Source organism: Gopherus evgoodei, chromosome 1, assembly GCF_007399415.2.
Source record: "Gopherus evgoodei ecotype Sinaloan lineage chromosome 1, rGopEvg1_v1.p, whole genome shotgun sequence".
Lineage (NCBI taxonomy): Eukaryota > Metazoa > Chordata > Testudines > Testudinidae > Gopherus > Gopherus evgoodei.
The window spans coordinates 153,282,001-153,304,272 of NC_044322.1; the positions used below are offsets into that span (position 1 = coordinate 153,282,001).

The following is a 22,272-nucleotide window of genomic DNA, read 5'->3' on the forward strand; positions in this document are numbered from 1 at the left end:
CGGGATCCATGGTACTGAGGTCATCAGAGCTTCGGTAGGTGCCGGTGCCGGGAGAACCGAGTTAGATAAGCCGTCTGGCTGGGGTGCCGTCAGCACTGAAGCAGCGGGAGTAATACGCTCAACCACGGCGCGTGCCGGGGAGCCGTCGGACACCGGATTCTACGGCCCTTGCGGGACCGGGATCGACGGTGCCGAAGCAGGTGTCGGTGCCGGGCGATCCGACTTAGACTAGCCCTCTGGCCGCGGTGCCGTGGGCACGGAAGCAGCCGGAGAAGTAGCTCGACCACGGCGCGCGCCGGGGAGCTGTCAGGCACCGGATACTATGGCCCTTGCGGGACCGGGATCGACGGTGCCGACGTCATCGGTGCCGCAGCAGGTGTCGGTGCCGGGCGATCCGACGTAGACGAGCTCTGGCTGCGGTGCCGTTGGCACGGAAGCAGCCGGAGCAATACGCTCAACCACGGCGCGTGCCGGGGAGCCGTCAGGCACCGGATACTATGGCCCTTGCGGGACCGGGATCGACGGTGCCGACGTCATCGGTGCCGCAGCAGGTGTCGGTGCCGGGCGATCCGACGTAGACGAGCTCTGGCTGCGGTGCCGTTGGCACGGAAGCAGCCGGAGCAATACGCTCAACCACGGCGCGTGCCGGGGAGCCGTCAGGCACCGGATTCTACGGCCCGTGCGGGACCGGGATCGACGGTGCCGACGCCATCGGTGCCGCAGCAGGTGTCGGTGCCGGGCGATCCGACGTAGACGAGCCCTCAGGCTGCGGTGCCGTTGGCACGGAAGCAGCCGGAGCAAACGCTCAACCACGGCGCGTGCCGGGGAGCCGTCAGGCACCGGATTCCACGGCCCTTGTGGGACCGGGATCGACGGTGACGACGTCATCGGTGCCGTAGCAGGCGTCGGCGCCGGGCGATCCGACTAGACGAGCTCTCTGGCTGCGGTGCCGCTGGCACGGAAGCAGCAGGAGCAATACGCTCAACCATGGCGCGTGCCGGGGAGCCGTCAGGCACCGGATTCTACGGCCCTTATGGGACCGGGATCGACGGTGACGACGTCATCGGTGCCGTAGTAGGTGTCAGCGCATGGCGATCCGACTAGACGAGCTCTCTGGCTGCGGTGCCGCTGGCACGGAAGCAGCAGGAGCAATACGCTCAACCACGGCGCGTGCCGGGGAGCCGTCAGGCACCGGATTCTACGGCCCTCGTGGGACCGGGATCGACGGTGCCGACGTCGTCGGCGCCGGGCGAGCCATCTTAGACGAGCTGTCTAGCTGTGGTGCAGCTGACACAGAAGCAGCAGGAGCAGTAAGCTCTACCACGGCGCGAGCCGGGGAGCTGCCAGGCACCGGATTCCCTGGTCCTGGGGGACTGGAATCGACGGAGCCGAAGTCATCGGTGCCTCTGCAGGCCGGATAACGCAACTGAGGCGAGCTCTCTGGCTGCGATGCAGGTGGCACGGAAGTAGCGGGAGCAGGGGGCTCAACCACGGCGCGTGCCGGGGAGCCGCCAGGCACCAGCAGGAATCGTAGACTCTCTCGACCTCGGAAGAAGGGAACGGTGCCGAGTCGACATCGGTGCCGGCGACGGTCGGTGCCGGAAGGCCTTGGTGGTACCGGCGGGGTCCGGTGCCGAGGAGGCGCTTCTGCCCGCCGCTTGAACATCGCTCCGCGCCCAAGGTGGAGGGGCAAGTGAAAGTCCCGCACCTTTTTGTTCTCGGCTTAAAAGCCTTGCAAATGGGGCACTTATCTGTCAAGTGTGATTCTTCAAACAGGAGTCATGTAGATCTCTCTTCGGCCGCGGCTTCTGGTAAGCCGGGCCCCTTTTGAAAATCTGGTGAGCCATGCATGGCTCCGGCACTGGGCTCATGGAAGGGCTACTTCCTGAACCCCGCTAACTAAACTAACCATGTTAGCAAAGGAAAAACGTATAACCATACAAATATATATATATAAAAGTGTTATAACTGCATAATTATATACGAGAAAACGAGTAGCTAGGGAAGTGGAGGTCAGCTAAGCCGCGCTCCACTGTTCCAACGACCGACACGGGCGGTAAGAAGGAACTGAGGAGCGGGTGGGCCGGCAGGAGTATATATGGAGCGCCATGGTGGCGCCACTCTAGGGGGCGACCTGCCGGCCCACTGAGTTGCTAGGGTAAAAGTTTTCCGACGAATGTGCACGCGCGGCGCGTACACCTAACTGGAATGGATATGAGCAATCACTCGAAGAAGAACCTCAGAATCTGCAGGTTGGGGTGAAGTGTTTAACTGGCATGCTGAGTCACCAGACGAGAACTGACCAGAAGATGCTATGGAGCGCCAGAGCTGAGTCTAATTAGACAGGGATCCCAAACTTGTCTCAATAACGCTGGTGCAAGCACTATTAACCTCGCCTGATCTTGTGTGACCTTGTTGAGAACCTTCAATAACAACAGTGTCCGTGGATAAGCGTAGAGAAGACCTCTTGTCCATGAAATGAAAAAAGTGTCTCCTATGAACTGGGGACTGAGACCCCTCTGGAGCAATACTTGATGCATTTTGCATTGGCTGCTGTTGCAAACAGATGAACCTCTGGGAACTCTCAAGCTATGAATGCTGTGTTAAGGACTCAAGAGTCCAGTTACTAATGGTAATTTAGGAAGAAATCTCTGCTGAAGTCATCTGCCATGGTATTCTGAATACCAGGGAGGAAAGAAACTGCAATGACTATCTGGTTGGCTATGCACTAACGCCAGAGTTTTGATCACTTCAGCACAGAGATGGGGAATGTGCTCCTCCCTGACGGTTGATATAGTACATGTATTCCATACTGTCTGTCATTATCTTTACTGACCTGGCTCTGATTAAAGGTGTAAATTTTGACCACTTTCAATTCCAGACAATTGATGAGGAGGAGCTGCTCATGTAGTGACCACTTGCCCTGTATCTTCTGAGGTCCCAGATGTATCCCCTTACCCAACACTGAATCATCTGACATTATCATTATGGTAGGAGGGTGCTGAAAGAATGCAACATCTGTGCAGGTTTTGGTCAGGTCCTTCAATCAGTTGAGTGATCATAGAACCGGTTGGGGAAGGTAAACAGGATGAAGTTCAATAAAGATAAATGCAAAGTGCTCCACCTAGGAAGGAACAATCAGTTTCACACATACAGAATGGGAAGAGACTGTCTAGGAAGGAGTATGGCAGAAAGAGATCTAGGGGTCATAGTAGACCACAAGCTTAATATGAGTCAACAGTGTGATACTGTTGCAAAAAAAAGCAAACGTGATTCTGGGATGCATTAACAGGTGTGTTGTAAACAAGACATGAGAAGTCATTCTTCCGCTTTACTCTGCGCTGGTTAGGCCTCAACTGGAGTATTGTGTCCAGTTCTGGGCACCGCATTTCAAGAAAGATGTGGAGAAATTGGAGAGGGTCCAGAGAAGAGCAACAAGAATGATTAAAGTTCTTGAGAACATGACCTATGAAGGAAGGCTGAAGGAATTGGGTTTGTTTAGTTTGGAAAAGAGAAGACTGAGAGGGGACATGATAGCAGTTTTCAGGTATCTAAAAGGGTGTCATCAGGAGGAGGGAGAAAACTTGTTCACCTTAGCCTCCAATGATAGAACAAGAAGCAATGGGCTTAAACTGCAGCAAGGGAGATTTAGGTTGGACATTAGGAAAAAGTTCTTAACTGTCAAGGTAGTTAAAACACTGGAATAGATTGCCTAGGGAAGTTGTGGAATCTCCATCTCTGGAGATATTTAAGAGTAGGTTAGATAAATGTCTATTAGGGATGGTCTAGACAGTATTTGGTCCTGCCATGAGGGCAGGGGACTGGACTCGATGACCTCTCGAGTTCCCTTCCAGTCCTAGAGTCTGAGTCTATGAACAGACACTAACCTGCCTAAAATGTGCTTGCTTGATTTGTAAACCATTCAAAGCCATCCAGAGAGACCTCGGAAATGTAATCTGGCATGTTGCATTACAAAGACACAAACTGATGTGTGCCCCAGCAGTTGATGACAATATCTTACTGTTACTTGAGGACTGCTGTGAATCCTTGAGATAAGACTCAGTATGAGATATGTGCTGGAAGAAATGCATGTTCTGCCTGTCAGTGCATCCAGGCAAGCTCCTATGATGTCTAGATACCGTACTGGAGTCAAAACAGACTTTGAGGTTGAGTTGAAGGCCCAGGCTGTGGAACAGAAAACACATCATTTTTATAGCCACCAACACTTCCTGATGAGATCTGCCCCAATCAACAAATCGTCCAGATACCGGGAAATGATTATACCCGGACGACGTAGGTGTGTGGTAACTACCACCAAAATCTTTGAGAATACCCTTAAGCAGAAGATAGCCTGAAAGGGAGCATGTGAGATTGGTACGTGTTTGTTGTTGATTAGAAAATGAAGAAACTTCTTGTATGAAAGGTGAATAGTGACAAGAAAACATGTCTTGTAGGTCAAGAGTCACAAATCTTGGTTTCCTGGATAGGGGCTCAGATGATCTATGGTAAGTTGAATTGGGGGCTGGGAATGATCTTTGTGCCCTCTGAGACCTACTAAATCTCCTCTTATTTACAAGCGAATAAATCAGGATCTCAGCATGGCTTCTGAGTCCTTTAAAATGTGGAAAGATGTATCCATTGAGTCTGAAAAGAGCTTGTGAATATCGAAGTATTCTCCTCAATGGTACTCTGGACCTCTCTTGGGAAGCCTTACAACAGCTGCAGCCAAAGACACTTTTCTCAGACTGTGCTGCAGTATTGAAGCATCCAAGGAGACCTAGAGCAATGTCTTTGCCAGGAGCTGAACCTCTTGAATAATAACCTTAAATTGGTCATGATGTTTTTCTGGCAGATGATCAATAAAGGAATTAAATTTGTTGTAATTCAAATAGGCATACTTTGCCATGAGCACCTGATGGTTTACTATTCTAAAATGAAGTGTGGCTCAAGATTTATGGCCGAAAAGATAGCGCTTCTTGTGGTCCTTGCTGTACGGGGTGGACTTTGAGATATATTGTTCGCCCCATTCATTAACAGACTTCATTACCAGAGAATTTGGCACTAGGTGAGAAAATAGAAATTATGATTTCCTGGAAGGGACATAATATTTTTTAATCCACTTTCTTGTGGATAAGCAGTGCGGTAGCTGGTGTTTGTCAAAACGGTCTTCGCGGGTTCCATAAGAGCTTTGTTGACCGGAATGGCAATCTTCAAGAATTTTGACATAGGTAAAATATGTAGGAGTTTAAGGTGTGACTTCTGAACTGTGTGTCAACAATTTAATCAGTTCCTGTAACTACCTGAAGTCATCTGCCAGAGAAGATGGTGGAGGCATCACAACTTCTTCAGATGAGAAGAAAATATTTGTAAGAGGTGTTACCTCCTTGTCTGCCCTTGATTCCAACTCCATGAAGGTTCCCTCCTCTGGCATTCATGGTGCCACAGGTGGTTGGGGAACGTACTCTTCTTTGCTTCCTTCGGTGGTGTGATAACTTCATCACAAAATTGTTGACAGAATGCCCATAGCTCCCAACAAGGCCACTGGTGGGGGGGCATATGGGATAGGTGGAGGCAACCACCTCTCTTCTTGCCACATGGGTGTCCTTTGAGGTCTATCCTTCTCCAATGCCTCAGTGGAGAAGAGGCAGCAATGTGTTCTAGAGTAGATGGGGGAAGCCTGTTCTGAAATTAGAGAGTCTGAGGAGTTCTCTTCAACATATCCAAGTGGGGGAGGAGGGAAAATAACTGTTCTGCTTGTGTTGTAAATGAGGGTGAATACGATATTCTAGATGATGGATGGGGTCAGTTACCAACTAAATCTTGATGAGGGTAAACCCCTGGTACCAGTTAGAGGAAATTGTGACTCTGAAGATATGAGAAGATCCTTAGAGTATCTAAATTCTTGAGCTACCTATGGCATCAACGACAGGCACAAGCAAGAACCTGTGGAGGATGGCTTTGGTACTGATGTAGCTGGCACCAAGTGCTTGGCATGGGAATGAGTGGACTCTAATTGCACCAGTCAAGCGGTCTTTAGTACCACAGACTTCCAAGTGGCCAGTACTAACTGATGTTCAAGGATGAGACTAAAATTCTTCTCGGAAGAGTGTCTATAGCTCTGGGTATGATACCTGAGTTCGGTACTGAGTCTGTCTTTGAGGACTGACTCCTTGAAGCTGTCTGCCCTGTCTTTGCAGTATTAGAATCACTTGGACCCCGCATGATACTCCCCTGGGGACCTGAAGTCTACATAGTCTCGGCCACTGGTGCACAAGAAGGCTCTCTCAGACATTTACTCTTTACCTCTTTCTGAATAGAGGCAGATGTAAAGCTACCTCTGCTGTGGTCTTTGGTGCCATAGATGCAATCAGTGCAATGATAATGCCTCCATCTCTATCGACCTCCAGTGACCAGGATATTGATGTGGATGGGGCACAAGCTGTTCTCGGAGATCTGTATACAGGGTGGTCTTCCGCTCTGGATCTGAAGCCAGTTTTAAGGCTTGCTCCATCATCAAGAGCTTAAACTTGATCTCCCTATTTTTTCAGGATCTATTGTTGAAGGAAGTGCAGATTATGCACTTACTGAGAATATGGGTATCCCACAAACAACAAAGGCACTGAGAATGCCTGATTGGGACAGCCTCGCAGCAAGAGAGTCACCTTTTAAATCCTGTGGAACCTGGACTACCCAAGCAAAATAACAAAAAAATGATCCCTAAATAGGGAAAGATTTTACATCAATATTTTTTTAAGAGAAAGGAAAAGAAAAAAGGGAACTACAAACACTATAAAATAACTAACTATACTAACTAACTGCTGAATAATAAAGAGAACACTGCTGAATAATAAGAGAACACTGTCTCAGGCTGAAGGCAGTTGGAAGGAACTGAGGGCAGTTTGTCTGCACAGCCCCATATAGCCTTGCTGCAAGGCACAAGGATGTGTGGGGCACCTGAATAGGCACTGTAACCAAAATCTCCAATTAAAGGTACAAGGTGAAGGCACGTCTGAAGTGGAGCACTCACAGGCACATTACTCAAAGAAGAACCTTGAAATACAAACATTTATTTCAAAGAGGGATATTTATCTGGTGAGTGTAAGCTATAATTTAAATTTTTTTAAAAGTCTCTTTTCCTGTAAAAAATCATGGAAACTTAATAAATGTCAGAAATAGTTTGCTCTGAATTTACCCTCTCTCTCCGTCGCATTCGAGCCGATAACGTTCTCTGCAAGGTGTTAGTTACTAATGAATCACCACCCAGTTTAGAGATGGTAGCAGCCAAACAGTTTTCACGTAAATCTTCATGTATTTCTTCAGACCCTTTAGGCCTTGGAGTGGCAAAAACAAGCATGTGACAGCCACCACAAGCAACCTACAGTGCAAACACAAAAGGATCTCATAGACCTGCATTCATCTTCTGGACCAAGGACTAAGAAACATGTTAGAAGCTCCAAATGTTTTGCTGCACACTTAGTTACAGACTTCAGTATGTTAAAGTACAAACTGTAATCACTGATGTTTATAAAATATATTATGGATTGAAACTTTTTAAGTACAATATATTGTAAAACAGAATAAAACTAGCCAACTCTCTAGAAGCAAGCAACAAATTCTGCATCAATTTTCAAAGGAGTTTAGTAAATCATTTTGATGTTAGCCAATATGATATATACACAATGTTACCATCTCTTGCAAACTACCACAAGTCTCACAATATCTGATTTTTTATCTAGAGCTCTAGCCAGTCTGGAAGACAAGTTATTACATGAGAATCTCAGCTTTCTTTTTTTTAAAAATGTTTCTATCCCTCATAGTTGTACAGCAAAGCTTGAAAATATGACCCAAGTTAAAAGCAGAAGCAAATAAAAAGAACCCAAAATGAGTTTTTTTGTTTTGTTTTGTTTAATTGATCTTTTGGGGCCTGACTCAATTTCTGAATGTTTGGAGCTAGCATTACTGCAATTTTCTTCAATACCAGCAGGAAGACTAAAACAATAACCTAAAAGAACAATATTGCCTCTCTTTTCTCATCATGTTTAGATTAAAAAACTAATACATTTTCATTTTATTAAACTTTTGTAAATAACCTACATTATAAATAATCTTTGATATTAAAGCAATATACACCAGGTGGTTTAGGTCCACACACTGGGATGGAAGGCTATTCCTAAAACTAAAACTACCAAAATGTTAAAAGGTTTTTTGGTTGAAATGTATAGATTCCTTTGAAGTGTTTGCAACCTAAACATTGCAGTGTTGTGGAAGTGCACAACAATCTGAAAGAAGAACTGACTAATCTATTTTTATGGTCCAAACTGATCATAGAGCAGGAAGTGAAGCAGCAGAATGGGAAGCAGTAAATAAAGCAAAACATTTTAACATTCTTTCAGTAGTAATCTACAGTATTAATAAAATACTATAAGGAAATATTATAAATATGATTTTAAACTGTCAGATTTCCCTTAATAAGACATGTTTATAAAGTATAAGCATTTCAAAGTTTGAAAAAAGAGAACAAAGCAAAGCCTTACCAAATAGACTGCAAACTTCAAGAAATTAGAACATAAGGTGGGTATGAACTGATTAGTAAAATTCTCTTCTCCAAGACCTAACTTGCCATGTCGTCCATCTCCAAAAGTAAACATAAGGCCATTGTCTACATGGAAAAAGAAACATGTAGAAGGTGCATTAAAAGCACATGACAAAATTGTTATAACATAAGAGTAGAATTAAATATATTTTGAAAGCAAGGTATATTTCATTTTCAAAAATCAAATCTGAACAAAGATTTGTATGATTTTTAAACTGCTGAATATGGTCCAGAAGATAAATACATTTTCAGACAAAAGTATTGACTGGGATTTGTCTGTTACAGCTATACCCTATTCCATTTTGTTTCTTACAGTTGTCCCCAGACTCCATTTTGTTTTCTGTTCTCCTGTGGCCGCCCTCCCCTGGCTGTTAAGTTGTTTACCAGGGCCACTGCCCTTCTCAAAGGGAGGGCCCCTTAAGTTGTTTAACAAGAGCCATTGCCCTTCTCAAAGGGATGGCCACTTGTGCTGCGTGCTAAGTGGGACCACTGCCCTGTTCAAAGGGTTAGTCCTGTTATCACCTCGTTGAGCCTGGGCTTGGTGTAGGGTAGGCAATGTCCAGAGCTGCAAGACCTAATGTGTTTTTAAGATCCTGGGCATGAGTCATAGGCCTCATGTGCTCTTGAGTCACCTATTGCACAGGACTATGCCCAGGCATGTCTCTGGGCTTACCTTCAGTTTTTTCCCTGTGCCCCCTCCCCTGTGACAGAGGGAGCCTATCAGGATTACTGGCGGGAAACTGCCCAAGTTTGCCTTTAAAACCAGACATTTTTGAAACACACCTCAGAAAGGTTCCTGCATTGCTGCCTGGTCTGATCAGCCAGGGGTTCTGGGGGGTCCTTTCTCCGCTCTCGTTTTATTTTTGAGCGTACCCTCATTTTTTGAATGCCCCCCCCACGAAGAACGAATTGCTACCTGAGAGATCTCCTGATTATTGAGACTGTAGCGAGCCCTCCTTGCCTCTTCTGATGTTGCTGCTGCTTCTGCCTTTGCTGCTGCCTTGGGGACTGGTAAGAATCCCTCTGTAAAACTTTCTATACTTTTATTTTATTATTTTAGCTGCTGGCTCTGTTTCCACAGCACACAGACTCAAGCTAAACCTTGGTCTGTGTCTTAAAACCTCTCTTAAACTCCAGGGCTCTTTGCTGCTAAAAATAAGTTTGTGCCGCTGCTAAGCTCTGCTCCTGTGGGCTTTGCCTTGCGGCTCTCTGCTTTCAGCTGTATCCACCGCTGTAGCCACCATCCCTTGGCTTCCTTGGGAGCTGGGTCCTGGACACATACCACTCTGCCCTCTGTAACCTCCCCATAGCATAAGGTGCACCATAGGTCTTGTTTTTTTTAGTTTAATAAGTCATAGTTTGTTAAGATAGTAGAGCTTGTAAGTTTCAACTGCCTTGTTATAGTTTACTGTTTTGTTGCTCCGTATAGTTGCTTGTTATAGCTTTGCTTAGAATTGTGATATTTGTCGTTTTGCCTAGTCGTTGGTTAAAATAGATAAGATTTTTTGCTGCTTAAATTTGCCTTCCTGCTGTCCCGATCTCTCCCTGAACTTTCCCATGTCTGTTTTTCCCCCGCTCCAATCTTCCCCTCTGTGTGCTCCTCCGTGTCTCCCTGTTATAACCCTTTGCTGCTTTACCCCCGCATCTGCACTCCCTCCGAACTTCCCAAACCCCTTGCTGCTTCTCCACCCTGCGTCTGCATCACCCTCCGAACTTCCCAAACCCTTTGCTGCTTCTCCCCCTGTGAAACTTCCCAAACCCTTTGCTGTTTTTTTTTCCTTTGTTTTTGGTGTCCGCTTGTTGCTTAAACCTCTCTCTAGCCCTTCTCCGCTGCCCCTCCCCTACCGAAGATCACAGCCGCTCGTCTGCATACCACTAATCATTCACTCCTCCCCTCCTGTTTCTTGACTCAGCCTTTATATTGATATTGTATTGTTGTACTGTAACTCATCTTTTACTTGTAATTATAACACCCCATTGGTTGCCTCCACTTTTCTGATATACTTTGTATTTACATTGATGCCACTGTGTTACATTGTGTATCTAGCTATTAACTCATATAGAAGCTACCATTTTATTTTGCATTTCTTTTGGGTACGCTTTGCATTTCCACACTGTATCTAGGGTTGCTTATTGACTGTACTGTATCTCATTGTGCTGAACCCCACTTGCTGTAACCCACTATTAGAACTCCCTACACTGTTCAATAAGAAGAACCCCCCCATTGTTGTCTATTGTAAACACCCTATACACCCCATCCCATCGTATTTCATTATTAAATTCCCACCACTTCCTTTTTTTCCCTTTAATAAAGAAATTAATTGGAACCCCAGCTGTGTGGTAATTGCTCCCCAAGATCCCATATACCTGCAGGCAGGGACAGGATTGTTAGTCTAGGTAACCAAAAAATAAAATACTAAGAAAAAATACAATACAACTGTATAGCAAAACTGAGACTCATGCAAGAGTGTCAGGCAGGAGTTTGTGAGGCTACAACTTCCTTAAGAGGTGGTGTGGTCTACAGGAATAAGTATATACGGAAAGTCAAAAATAGAATTCCTAAATTCCAGTCTGGTTCTTCCGCTGACTGCTGGATGGCCTTGGGCAGTCACTTGACCTTAAATTAAATCTGCATGTTTGTTCCTCACTGTGCTCATTTTATAATCAAAAAATCCATATAATAAATGATAATACATTATCATTTTAAGTACATTTCAGAAGTTTCAGCATACATACCTGCTATTACAGCTGTATGATTTTCCCCACATGCAATGTTACATATTTTATGCCTCTTCAGATGTTCCACTGCCTTTGGTACTGAAGTTTCAAAAATAAATGTACCATGTCCAAGTTGCCCATATTGTCCAAGGCCAAAGGTATATACATTAGTTTCTGCAAATTGTACATGGAAAGTAAACAAACAATTAGTTATAATTATACGCTCCTCACTACTGGCAAAACAGAAATCAAATCACACTCCAACTTTATGAAAAAAGTTTTATGTTTTATTAATTCATAAAGTGCAATCACAACGAAAGAGAAAAATCAAAAGGAACATGAAATGAAAAACCACTCTCCCTCCAAAAGATTTAACTAAACATACAGAAAATAAACTGGAACAAGCTGCTACATATTTTGTTTTACGGCGTATTTTCAAAATAAGCTATTGACTAAATGCACATGTGAAAATCAGCCAATGAAAATTATACAATGTTATATATTACAGCTGAGATGAACACAAGCCCACAATTATTAAAAAAAAATCATTATGTATATTTTCTTCTTCAGTGGCCAAGTCCTGAACTTCTTGCCACACATAAAAATCTATTATGTATGATGATCCAAACCTTTGCAGGTCTAGTATTGCTGAAATATTAAAAAAACACTGACAATGTTGTTATTGCAATGTATCTGGAAACTCCTAGCTCAAATTTCCTTCTTCATATTCATTATCCATACAACCACCAGCAGGCATCAGGAATATTTGCTTTTATAACATTTCTCTCTGTTCAAGAATCAAGGTCATTCAGATGGCAAGGTTACATTCAGCAGCTAAATAAAAGTATTTTTAAATACTTTTATGTTTACATATGTTGAAAATATCTGATGATTTTTTAAGTGGAAGTAAAGGAGCTCCACATCTCGCTACCAAAAGGAAGAGAGAACTCAAGACTTCTGAATGGAAGTGAATATGTCTGAATGTACATTGTACTCCCACAGGAAATCAAACTTAAGTAGAAGTCACACTGTACACCAGCAGGACGAGTAGGTGCTCCTCCCACTTGTGGGGTAGAAGCCAGACTGCAGCACCGGGGCAGGAATGCCTCCTACCTATGGAGGTAGACACCACGCCATAGCGCTAGAAGCAGGAGAAGCACAAGCTCCTCCCACCCCTGGGGAAGATGCCAGGCCATCACACCAGCCATCTATGTACAGTAACTGAATGCTTTTTTGCTGCATTCTCTGAGGAGTAATAAACTAGTAGCATATTTAAACACAAATCACACATTACATTTACTCCAGCACTATCTCCCAACCACTCTCCCACCTTTATCTTGACTCTCTTGTGGGACAAGAAAAGGAATGGGAAGAAAATAGAAGTGGAGCAGACCCAGCATTACTAGCCCAACATATTCATTGACTTTAATTGCAACTTCAGGTCAACAAAAAATACAGGATCAGGCCTTGTAACAAAAAGTTGAAAAAAAATATTTCTGCATACAGGATCTTTTCCCATCATCGCTCTTTTAAAACAGTTTTAAGGGTCACTTCTGCAAAATCAAAAGACTGTGAAATATAAAGAGTAAGACTTTTTTTTAAGTATGCAAAACATTTTGTAAAATTATCTTCCTACTAAATGTAATATTAAAAGCTCCCTCTGCTGGAAGATTCGGTGCTAGGAAAAAAATCCAGAAAGGGATTGCTAACAAGTAAAGTAAAATAAGAAATCAGAAAGAGATCCCTTAATTCCAAATAACAGAAGAATAACTGACAGATACCTAGACTTCCCAGATATGAATACATATTGTTCTTGAAGCAAATATTTTCTTTAGCCAGAACTGAAGTCTCACCCTCAAATTGGCATATGGATTTCCCAGGATGCATGACGTCATAAATTCTAATAGCCTTAGGAACATTCAAATATGTCTTGAAATTTCTCTAGAGACAAACAGACCTTTGTCATCCTTGCTCTGATGAACATAATGAGTTTAAGTGAAGTTGGATGTTTATCATATTGTTTGCTAAGTCTAAACCAAGGTATGGAACATACTCTTCTCTAAGGCAATTTAAGCCTCTCTGAACATCTGTTCTTTCAGTAGTCAGTTGCCATGGAATGAGAAAAAAAGAATGCACAGCTTTCTCAAGTGAGTTGCCAACACAGTAAGACATTTGTTAAAGACTAAGGATGCAAAAGAAAAATCAAATACAGATAATGATCCTCTCCAACACAGAAAAGAAGGTATTTTCAGTGAGCAGTCTTTATGGAATACATAGAAACAAGAGGGTTAGGCAAACCATCCCTTAGATTTGTAATGCAATTATTGAGGCCAAGGCCACTATTCTGAATTTTTAGAGTGCTTGAGCCTATAATAGAAGATACCTCTCAAAAACTCCAATCAAACAAAAACCATTAGGGCTCAGGAAGTATTGAGAACAGCATCTCTGTTTCTGATACTACTGAGGAATCACTTCTGTTACTCTGCTCGAGATAGAGAAGGGTTATGACTACATCCCTCTCAGCAGTTTCTCATGAAAGGGCTCCCTGTAAAGGGATGAGAAAGGGACAAAGTTTTGGTGGCAAGAGTGCAAAGGCATAGCAAAACTGTTCCAAACTATCTTGAGCACTTACTGTTGGACATGATTCCATTCCATGTCACCACAACAGAATAAAGATGGCCCCCTCCAAAACTTAGTAAAATGGGATAAGTTCAAGATAATTTGAGTTAGGACTCAAGCATTCTCTTTGACAGCAGAAAAAGGCCCAAAGGTACAAGCAGCGTAACTGTGCTTCTAACAATAGGGTTTTAGATTTTTTCGAGCCAAAATAAGGTTTAATATTTCTTCTTGTCAGTTTGGTTTTGGAGCAAGTTGACAGGATTTGTGATATATGAAATACTTTTCTTTAAAAAGGGGAGGGGTTTGGCAAATGACCAAGGACTTCAATCTTTCTTCTTCTCTATCACCTTATTCATGATATCTCCATCTTTGTATATATGTCAATAGATGGAGGAAGTGTTCTGCTCTAAGTCTCACCTCAAAGTGGTAGCTGCGATTACAGATGAAGCAGCTGTAGCCAAAGAGTCTAGATAGCTTTCACATTTTTGATTTGCTGTGATGGTGAATAGAGGAAATAACGGTGTAGGGAGAACGTGATTCCTTATCGGAGTGCTCTGTGATTCAGGATGAGCTCCATGCATTCCCCGATGGCTAGAGATTTCTAGAAGGATCCAGGTTTGGTGTGAAGCATGCAGGCCCATTCCAAGAGTGTGATTACATAATGAGAGAGCTCAAATATTACAAATATCCCTTCCCTATCCAGATTAGCCTATAATTCCCATTTGCCTCCTCATCTTTGAATTTCAGGAGACCTTTGAAAATGAGCTCTGCATATTGCCTTAATTTCCTCCTTTCTTCAGGAAAACTAATTTTTCCCAGATCATTTTGGGCAGCTGAGCTTCAGTTAATTCAATTATATTGCCCAATTCCATTTTTCCTTGCTTGCTTCTTGCACCATAGTATATTCTGGCTTCATACAATGTTTTGTTTGTTTGATTGGGCATCATCTATAGGCAGTAAGAACTTCAATAAAATCTGTTCTATTTGCTCAACTTCTAAGAAGAACAGCATCACAGTTGACAATAAAAGTAGAGAATAAGGAGTTTGGTCACTTCTGCTCTCCCCATCCTGACCCTGAGGAGGCAGCCCTCAGAAATAGGTAGTAGAAGGCAGTTATCTGCATTCATGGAGTATCAGGAGTGATCTGGGCTTTACTTAGCCTGCCAGTGGGGTGAGAGAACAGGGTATACTCAGAATCTGTCCCTTCATGCCAAACAGTGCATCAATAGTATCTGCTCACACACAGTCTCACAGCTGCTGTGCCTGTTATTCTTGCTTCATGTTCTTAAAGCTTTTTTATCACAATTCTAAGAGACAGGTGACTTAAACAAAAAGATCTGGATGACCTTGTAAACTGAACTAATACAAATGGGACGAAATTTAATAGTGCAAAGTGCAACATCCTGCCTTTGGAGACTAAGCAACAAAAATTTTTGTTATAAGCTGGGGGCATATTAATTAGATGTGACAGAAGAGAAAGACCTGGGTCACTGGTTGATCACAGGATGACTATGAGCCATCAATGTGATGCGGCCGTGAAAAAGGCTATTGCAGTCTTAGAATGCATCAGGTGAGGTATTTCCAGTAGAGACGGAGAAGTGTTAGTGCCATTGTACAAGGCTCTGGTGAGACTCCATCAGAATTGCACACGATATTCCCGGTTTCCCAGATCGTTTAGGAAAGATTAATTCAAACTGGAAAAGGTCCAGAGAAGGGCTACTAGGATGATCCAAGGAATGGAAAACCTACCTTATGAGAGGAGACTAAAAGAGCTTGGCTTGTTTAGCCTAACCAAAAGAAGGTTAAGAGGAGATATGATTGCTCTCTATAAATACCTCAGAGGGATGAATAAGAGGGAGGGAGAAGAGTTATTTAAGTCCAGCATCAATATGGACACAAGAACAAATGGATATAAACTGGCTATCAACAAGCTTAGGCTCGAAATTAGGCGAACCATCAGAGAAGTGAAGTTCTGAAACAGCCTTCCAAGAGAAGCAGTGAGAACAAAAACCCTAACTGGCTTCAAGACTGAGCTTGATAAATATATGGAAGCGATGGTATGATGAGACTGCCTACAAGGACATGTAGCCCATCTGCAACTGCTAGCAGCAAATATCTTCAGTGACCGGTGATGGGACACTAGATGGGGAGAGCTCTGAGTTACTACAGACAATTTTTTCCCAAGTATCTGTCTGATGGGTTTTGCCCATGTGCTCAGTATCTATCTAGTTGCCATATTTGGGGTTGGAAAGGAATTTCCCCCTGGGTCAGATTGGGAGAGACCCTAGGGGGGTTCAGCCTTTCTCTGCGGCATGGGGCATGAGTCACTTGCAGGTTTAAACTAGTGTAAATGGTGGATTCTCTGTAACTTGAAGTCAAACCATGATTTGAGGACTTCAGTAACTCAGAGGATAGAGATCTATTACAGGAATGGGTGGGTTAGACTAGATCACAATGGTCCCGTCTGACCTTAAAGTCGATGAGTTTGTGAGACAGAATATTACTTTTCTTTTTTTTAGCTAAAAGCTTAGATTCTGCGTAAACGGATGGCATTGGTCCTATTCACTCAAGAAGCTTCCTGCTCCACCCAGGTGATGGAATATCTGCAGGATTGAGCTAAAGTATAAATAGAAGAATCATTAACCAATCTAATTTAAAAGATCAGTAATAAAGAGAGATAAACCCAGTAAGCAAAAATAATAAAAATGCCAAGTTAGAAATATGAAAGTGAAGAGCTAGTAGTGTCATTTTTCTCTTGGAAAAGCTAGCTTAGCAACAGCCCACTCTAATAGTTTATTAGACTATATAGCACTGCACAAACAACTAACACGTTCTCACAAAATCCCTATGAGGTATTATATATTAGTATCAGATATATGGAGGCAGAGACATTAAGTACCTTGCCTAAAGCCACAGTATTGGAGCTAGGATTGGTATTCCTGGGGGAATTCTGTGCCCAAAATTTTAAAATTCTGCACACAATATTTTAAAATTCTGCACATTTTGTCAAAACAACACAATATAATCATGTCAGTTTCAATTATTTTGGTAATTTATTTCAAAATATATGTCATCAAGTATGTCTGTAACAATACAGACCAAAAAAGATTCTGATTTTTTTTTTTGACAAATAGATTCCTTACTAGGCATATTAATATAGAACTTTGAGTAATTCATTTAAATTACATTATAGAACTGTCGAAGCAGTGCAAAGGCTTGGGGGAGTTAGGGCTAATAGAGGAGCTGAGGGAAAGGGAAGGAGTCTGGAGTGAACCTGAAGGATTGCTGGGTATGGGTGTAAGAAATATGGAACAGGGCTTTTTGGGGTGGGGCGGGATTGTTAGGGAGTTGGGGAGCCTCTCCCATGAGACCCTGGCTGAACCCAAGCCTCTCCCGTTCAGGCAGGCAAATCTGCATGGGTCTCTGCAGCCTCCCCCATCCTCATTTGTCCCTGCAGCCCCCCTGCCTCTCGCCAGGTTCAATTCTGCCAGCCCACTAAGTCCCCAGTCTTCCCCCCCCACTACCTATTCAGTCTGTGATACACACAGACACCCCCCCAGCACACCCGTGTCCCTCACTCTGTCCTAACCTGGTTCTGCAGGCAGTGTGCTGTGATGAACTTCTACTACTGGGTGAATTCTTCAATACTGGGCATGCACAGAATTCTGCCCCAGAAGTGCTGCAGTTCTGGGCAAGTCACTTTTCTGACTATAACCACTCTTTAATGGCTATAAAGAAAAATGTATGATCTATTGGGAAAAATACAGAACTGGGATCCATGAACTGATTATTTCTAATCTACTCCTGCAGGAATTCTGCGCATCTGCAGATATTCAGAATTCGTGTATCCTGAAGAATTTTTTTTCTGCCAAAGAAGTGCTGAAGTTCCACCTTTTTTCCACGAGAGGCCGCTGTGGTGCCAGCATGCTGCTAGCTGTTGTGGCACCACAATGGCCTCTGGTGGGTGAAAGGTGGAACTGCAGCACTTTGGCAGACGTATTTTCTGCAGGAAAAAAAACTGCAGGATATGTGAATTCTGAATATCTGCAGATGTGCAGAATTCCTGCAGGAGTAGATTAGAAATAATCAGCTCATGGATCCCAGTCCTGTATCTTTCCCAACAGATCACACATTTTTCTTTATAGCCAATAAAGAGTGGTTATAGTCAGAAAAGTGACTAATTAACACATATTCAAGGTCATTTAAAATTTCACAAGGGGAGGCTTTCTTGTAGAACTCATGGAAAAAAAACAGATTTCATTTTCAATGTAATATGATAGAAGAAAAGTTTCTCTAAGCATTGTCTGACATTTCATAAGAGTGTTTGCTCTATCAAGCAAAGTGATTCTTTTAATTACAGGATCTGAGAAAAGCCAACTCGTTTTCATACCTGTAAGTGCCACTGTATGTCCTCCGCCACAAGCTACCTTATTAACCCTTTCCAAAATTCCAGGAACAAGCTGTGGAACCCTATTGTTTTTCAGTTGTTCAGGTGACAAACCTAGCTTCCCATTCTCAGGCTCTCCAAAAGTGTAGAGCTCACCATCTCCTGAGGAAATACAAAACAGAGCAGAATTCATAGTACTTCACTAAAGGGCAGAGCTAGGCCAAGTTATTTTCTCATTCTTTTATGATTTGCAAAGTACCCATTGCTTTTTGGACTTTTGTTTTAAATTATAAATCAAACAAAATGAGAGTTTTAACATTTCCCTATATGAGGAGTCTGTCAAAAAGAAAACCAAAACAATACTTGATTCTGAGAGGTGTCAATGCATCACAATTCCCATTCTAGTCACTATTTAAGTCAATTGGAGTTGCTTGCAGGGGTCTTAATAAAGACTGTCCCTACTAATGGGATACATGTTTTGTTTGAAAGTCCATGCTCTCCTCCGATGGTGAGTGAGGGGAAAAATAGGAAAGCAGTGCAAGTATTGTAAAAAGGTTGTTAATGAGCTACATAACAAGAAAAGAACCATTGTTCTGAAAACTAGAAATACATGGCACTATATCAAGTACTCCAAGGTTCACCATGGCATTATCTCCATCAGAAGAGATTTCTCCACCTCAGTATCACATAACAGCTTTCAGGTCAGCCCAGCAGTTAAATAAAAGAAAATCCTTCCCAGGCACCCAGACTCAGTTTTATGGGCACCAGGTTCTCAATCTGTTCAATCCTAAATACAGCAATCCATTCTTTTACAAAAGACTTTCCTTTGTTTTAATACTTTTCAGTTTCCATCTTTGTTTTTTACATCAGTCTGAATTATCTAATCTGGCCATCTGTTTACCCTTCTATTACACTGATAGAAGAGTTAAACATTTCAAGTTACTGTCTACTGATGTGCCAGGCTTTAAATTCCGATCTGATTTTCTGTTCCAAAAGTTCTGTTAGCATTCTGCTATCCTAAGTAAAGGCTAGGTCAAGTAGGAGAGAACTTTGGTTTCTGAGGGCTGGTCCACACTGGTGGGGGGGGGAATCGATCTTAGATACACAACTTCAGCTACGTGAATAACGTAGCTGAAGTCGAATATCTAAGATCGGATTACTCACCCGTCCACACTGCGCGGGATCGACATTCGCGGCTCTCCGTGTCGATTCCGGAACTCCGTTGGGGTTGATGGAGTTCCGGAATCAATATAAGCGTGCTCGGGGATCGATATATCGCGTCTAGATTAGACGTGATATATCGATCCCCGAGCAGTCGATTTTAACCCACCGATACGGCGGGTAGTCTGGACGTGGCCTGGGTGAAGCTCCAAGGACATAGCTATGGGTCTCCACCAAGCCTGAAAGAGGTCTGTAGAAACATTTTCCATAGTACTTGTGTTGCTCCTTAGAACTGTTGTTCACACTGAAACTCCCTCAATACCTGAAGCAGCTGAATGCAGCAATCTTTTTTTTTTAAAGCCACAGTTAGAATTACTCCATGATGGTGCTCTGGCAAACTGTAAAAGCAATAGGCATTAAGCCAGTTGTAAATAACAGGAATCAAGAGGCCTGGGTTCTATTCCCAGCTCTGCACTGACCAGTTGGGTTATTCAGCACTCGGTGGCTGTTTCTGCAACCGTAAAGTGGGGAAAATGAAACTTACTTTCCCCTTTTTAAAGCATTTCTATGGATTTTTATGGATAAAAATGCTATATAATAGCTAAGTATTATGAAAAGGTGTTTACTGACTAGGGGTTTGACCCAAAACCTATTTAAGTCAAAAGGAAACTTTCCAATGAAGCAGTAAGAATTACTTACATCTCCATACATCCTCTAAGAAACAATTTGATTTTGTTTTTTAAATCACAGCTGGATTTACCAAAGCAAAAGGATAAGTAAATCTCTCATATGAAACAAATCCAAGACAAAAAATGTTTAGACTAAGGGCTGGATGCTCAAGGAAACGTGTTAATTATGTGGCTGTAGCCATTACTTAAAACACTGGGCAACTGTCCCACTATTGAAGCATAATTCTAGATATCTATCTAGAATACATTTCTGAGATATACTAATTTTCCATAATTATAGCCGAATAAACTTAAGCATTAACAAACCACATTTATAGAATTAAGAGGCAGTACTAATACACACAGCAAATGTTTAAAGGATCATATCCAAATGCTATGAATTCAAACACACTTTCCTAAAACTACATTTTAAACGCTCTTGATACACACAAATCAGACTCCAGAATGGGAGCCCATAAGTAACTGCATAGTATATAACACTGTATTTCCTTATATGGCCCAAGTAATTTTACATTAGAATCCTTCCTTCATGTTTATCCCTTTCCCCATCTCTGTCATTTGGATTTTGAGGTCCTAAGGGCAACAACCATGCCAAAACCAAATAAGTCTAGAGGACAGAAACTGAAAATAAGAAGGAATTAAAAATAATCACATACTCAAACTCAAAATAGAAACAGGTAGTTAAGCCTACACACACACTTGTCCAAAGCAAATAGGTGTGAATAAAATCATTAAAAAGCAAGGTAAATAAAATCAAACCAGTTCCAAAGCCTACTGAAGTCAATGAAACCTAAATGGGCAGAATAGGCAAAAGCAAGGAATTAAAACGGTTTTTTATTTTGAAAAATGAAAAGAAGCAGCCATTCAGAGTTCAAAAGAAATGCACCATTTGTGTTGCATGCATTCCATTTCCCTCTTCCCTTTATCAAATCCTTATTCAGCTTTTACTCCGGTAAAACACACACTGAGTGAATAGAGCTGTGGCTCAAATTAATTGCTGAGGTAATTCTATTTAAATCATCTGAATTGCTCAGGGCTGAATTTGGCCCATTGTGTTTTTCTGCTGAGCCAAATGTTTAATTTTGTGGAATTTTGGTTTTTAGTTATTTGGGGCTAGATTGTGTCAACAGCAGTGAGTGGATGGCAAAGGGTAGCACAGAGCCTCCTATCCCAGGAGAAGTAGTAGATTAGTCAGAGAAGCTGAATGTCACCAGAAGCTCGTAAAATATGCAGCATTTCTTCCTGCCACCACCTCCTTGGAGGAAGTAATTGGGGAACAGTCCATGCACTCCTCCAACTGCAAATCTGCCTGGATCTTGCACAGGATACACAAATGATTTTTCAAGGCATGTTTTTTTCTTCACTTTTTTCCTCCTTTATAGTGCTGGTACAGGGCCAATATAAGGTTGTTTGCATGCCTTAACTGGGAATTTCTTACTTTAACATAAGGGTACACTTAAAAAACTGCTTTAAAATGGAACGAAGATTGAGAAGAAATAACAGTAATTTAGGAGTAAACAGTGTTTCAGTATGTTGTAATTATCCCTTAAATCAGCAATATAAACCAGGAATTTCAGTGTCAACTGTATTTTTTTTGTCTGGCAATTTCCCTGAAGATTGTCCACACGAGTACTAAAAAAGAAATCCCCAAACAATGCTAATATTCAATATTTCTAATGATCTGAACATATGTAGCATTAAGCTTAAATCATTTAACTTAGGACACATTCATTGGTACAGCAAAGCAGCCAGAGTGCACTGACCAGTTAAGTTTGTCTCCCCAGAGCAGCACAATGCAGCTGAAGTGTTCTGGTGAATCTGGCCCTTAATGTGCAACTGATTTAGGTATTAGGAAGGCTGTGTTAACAAAAATCAGTGCTAGATCAATTCCCGATGACACTCTGCTTTAATGGCTTCTCCTACACTCCTGCCTCCCGCTTCCTCAGCAGCGCTTCCTCAATGTGCAGTGGAGACAAGGCAGCAGTGCTATCAGGTCCACCAACTGACATATAAACCTGGCAGCTACAGAACCTTTAAAGAGCAATGATCACTGGACTAAATCTGCCAATTTTATACAACTCTCTCAGCCTCCTTCACACTACTGA

The 22,272-nt window shown here is 42.6% G+C and overlaps 1 protein-coding gene across 5 annotated transcripts in view; it reads right to left on the reverse strand.

The window, feature by feature from the left end:
* The window catches only part of LOC115657732 (X-linked retinitis pigmentosa GTPase regulator-like), a 126,351-nt gene that overhangs the window by 75,406 nt on the left and 28,673 nt on the right, over positions 1-22,272 (reverse strand). For all 5 annotated transcript variants that reach the window (XM_030575870.1, XM_030575878.1, XM_030575888.1 and 2 more), the window contains 4 exons: positions 18,321-18,479; positions 11,330-11,485; positions 8,535-8,659; positions 7,193-7,375 (listed from right to left, as the gene is read on the reverse strand). In XM_030575870.1, coding sequence (XP_030431730.1) covers positions 7,193-7,375; positions 8,535-8,659; positions 11,330-11,485; positions 18,321-18,479 — 623 coding nt within the window. The remainder of the gene's footprint in view (positions 1-7,192; positions 7,376-8,534; positions 8,660-11,329; positions 11,486-18,320; positions 18,480-22,272) is intronic.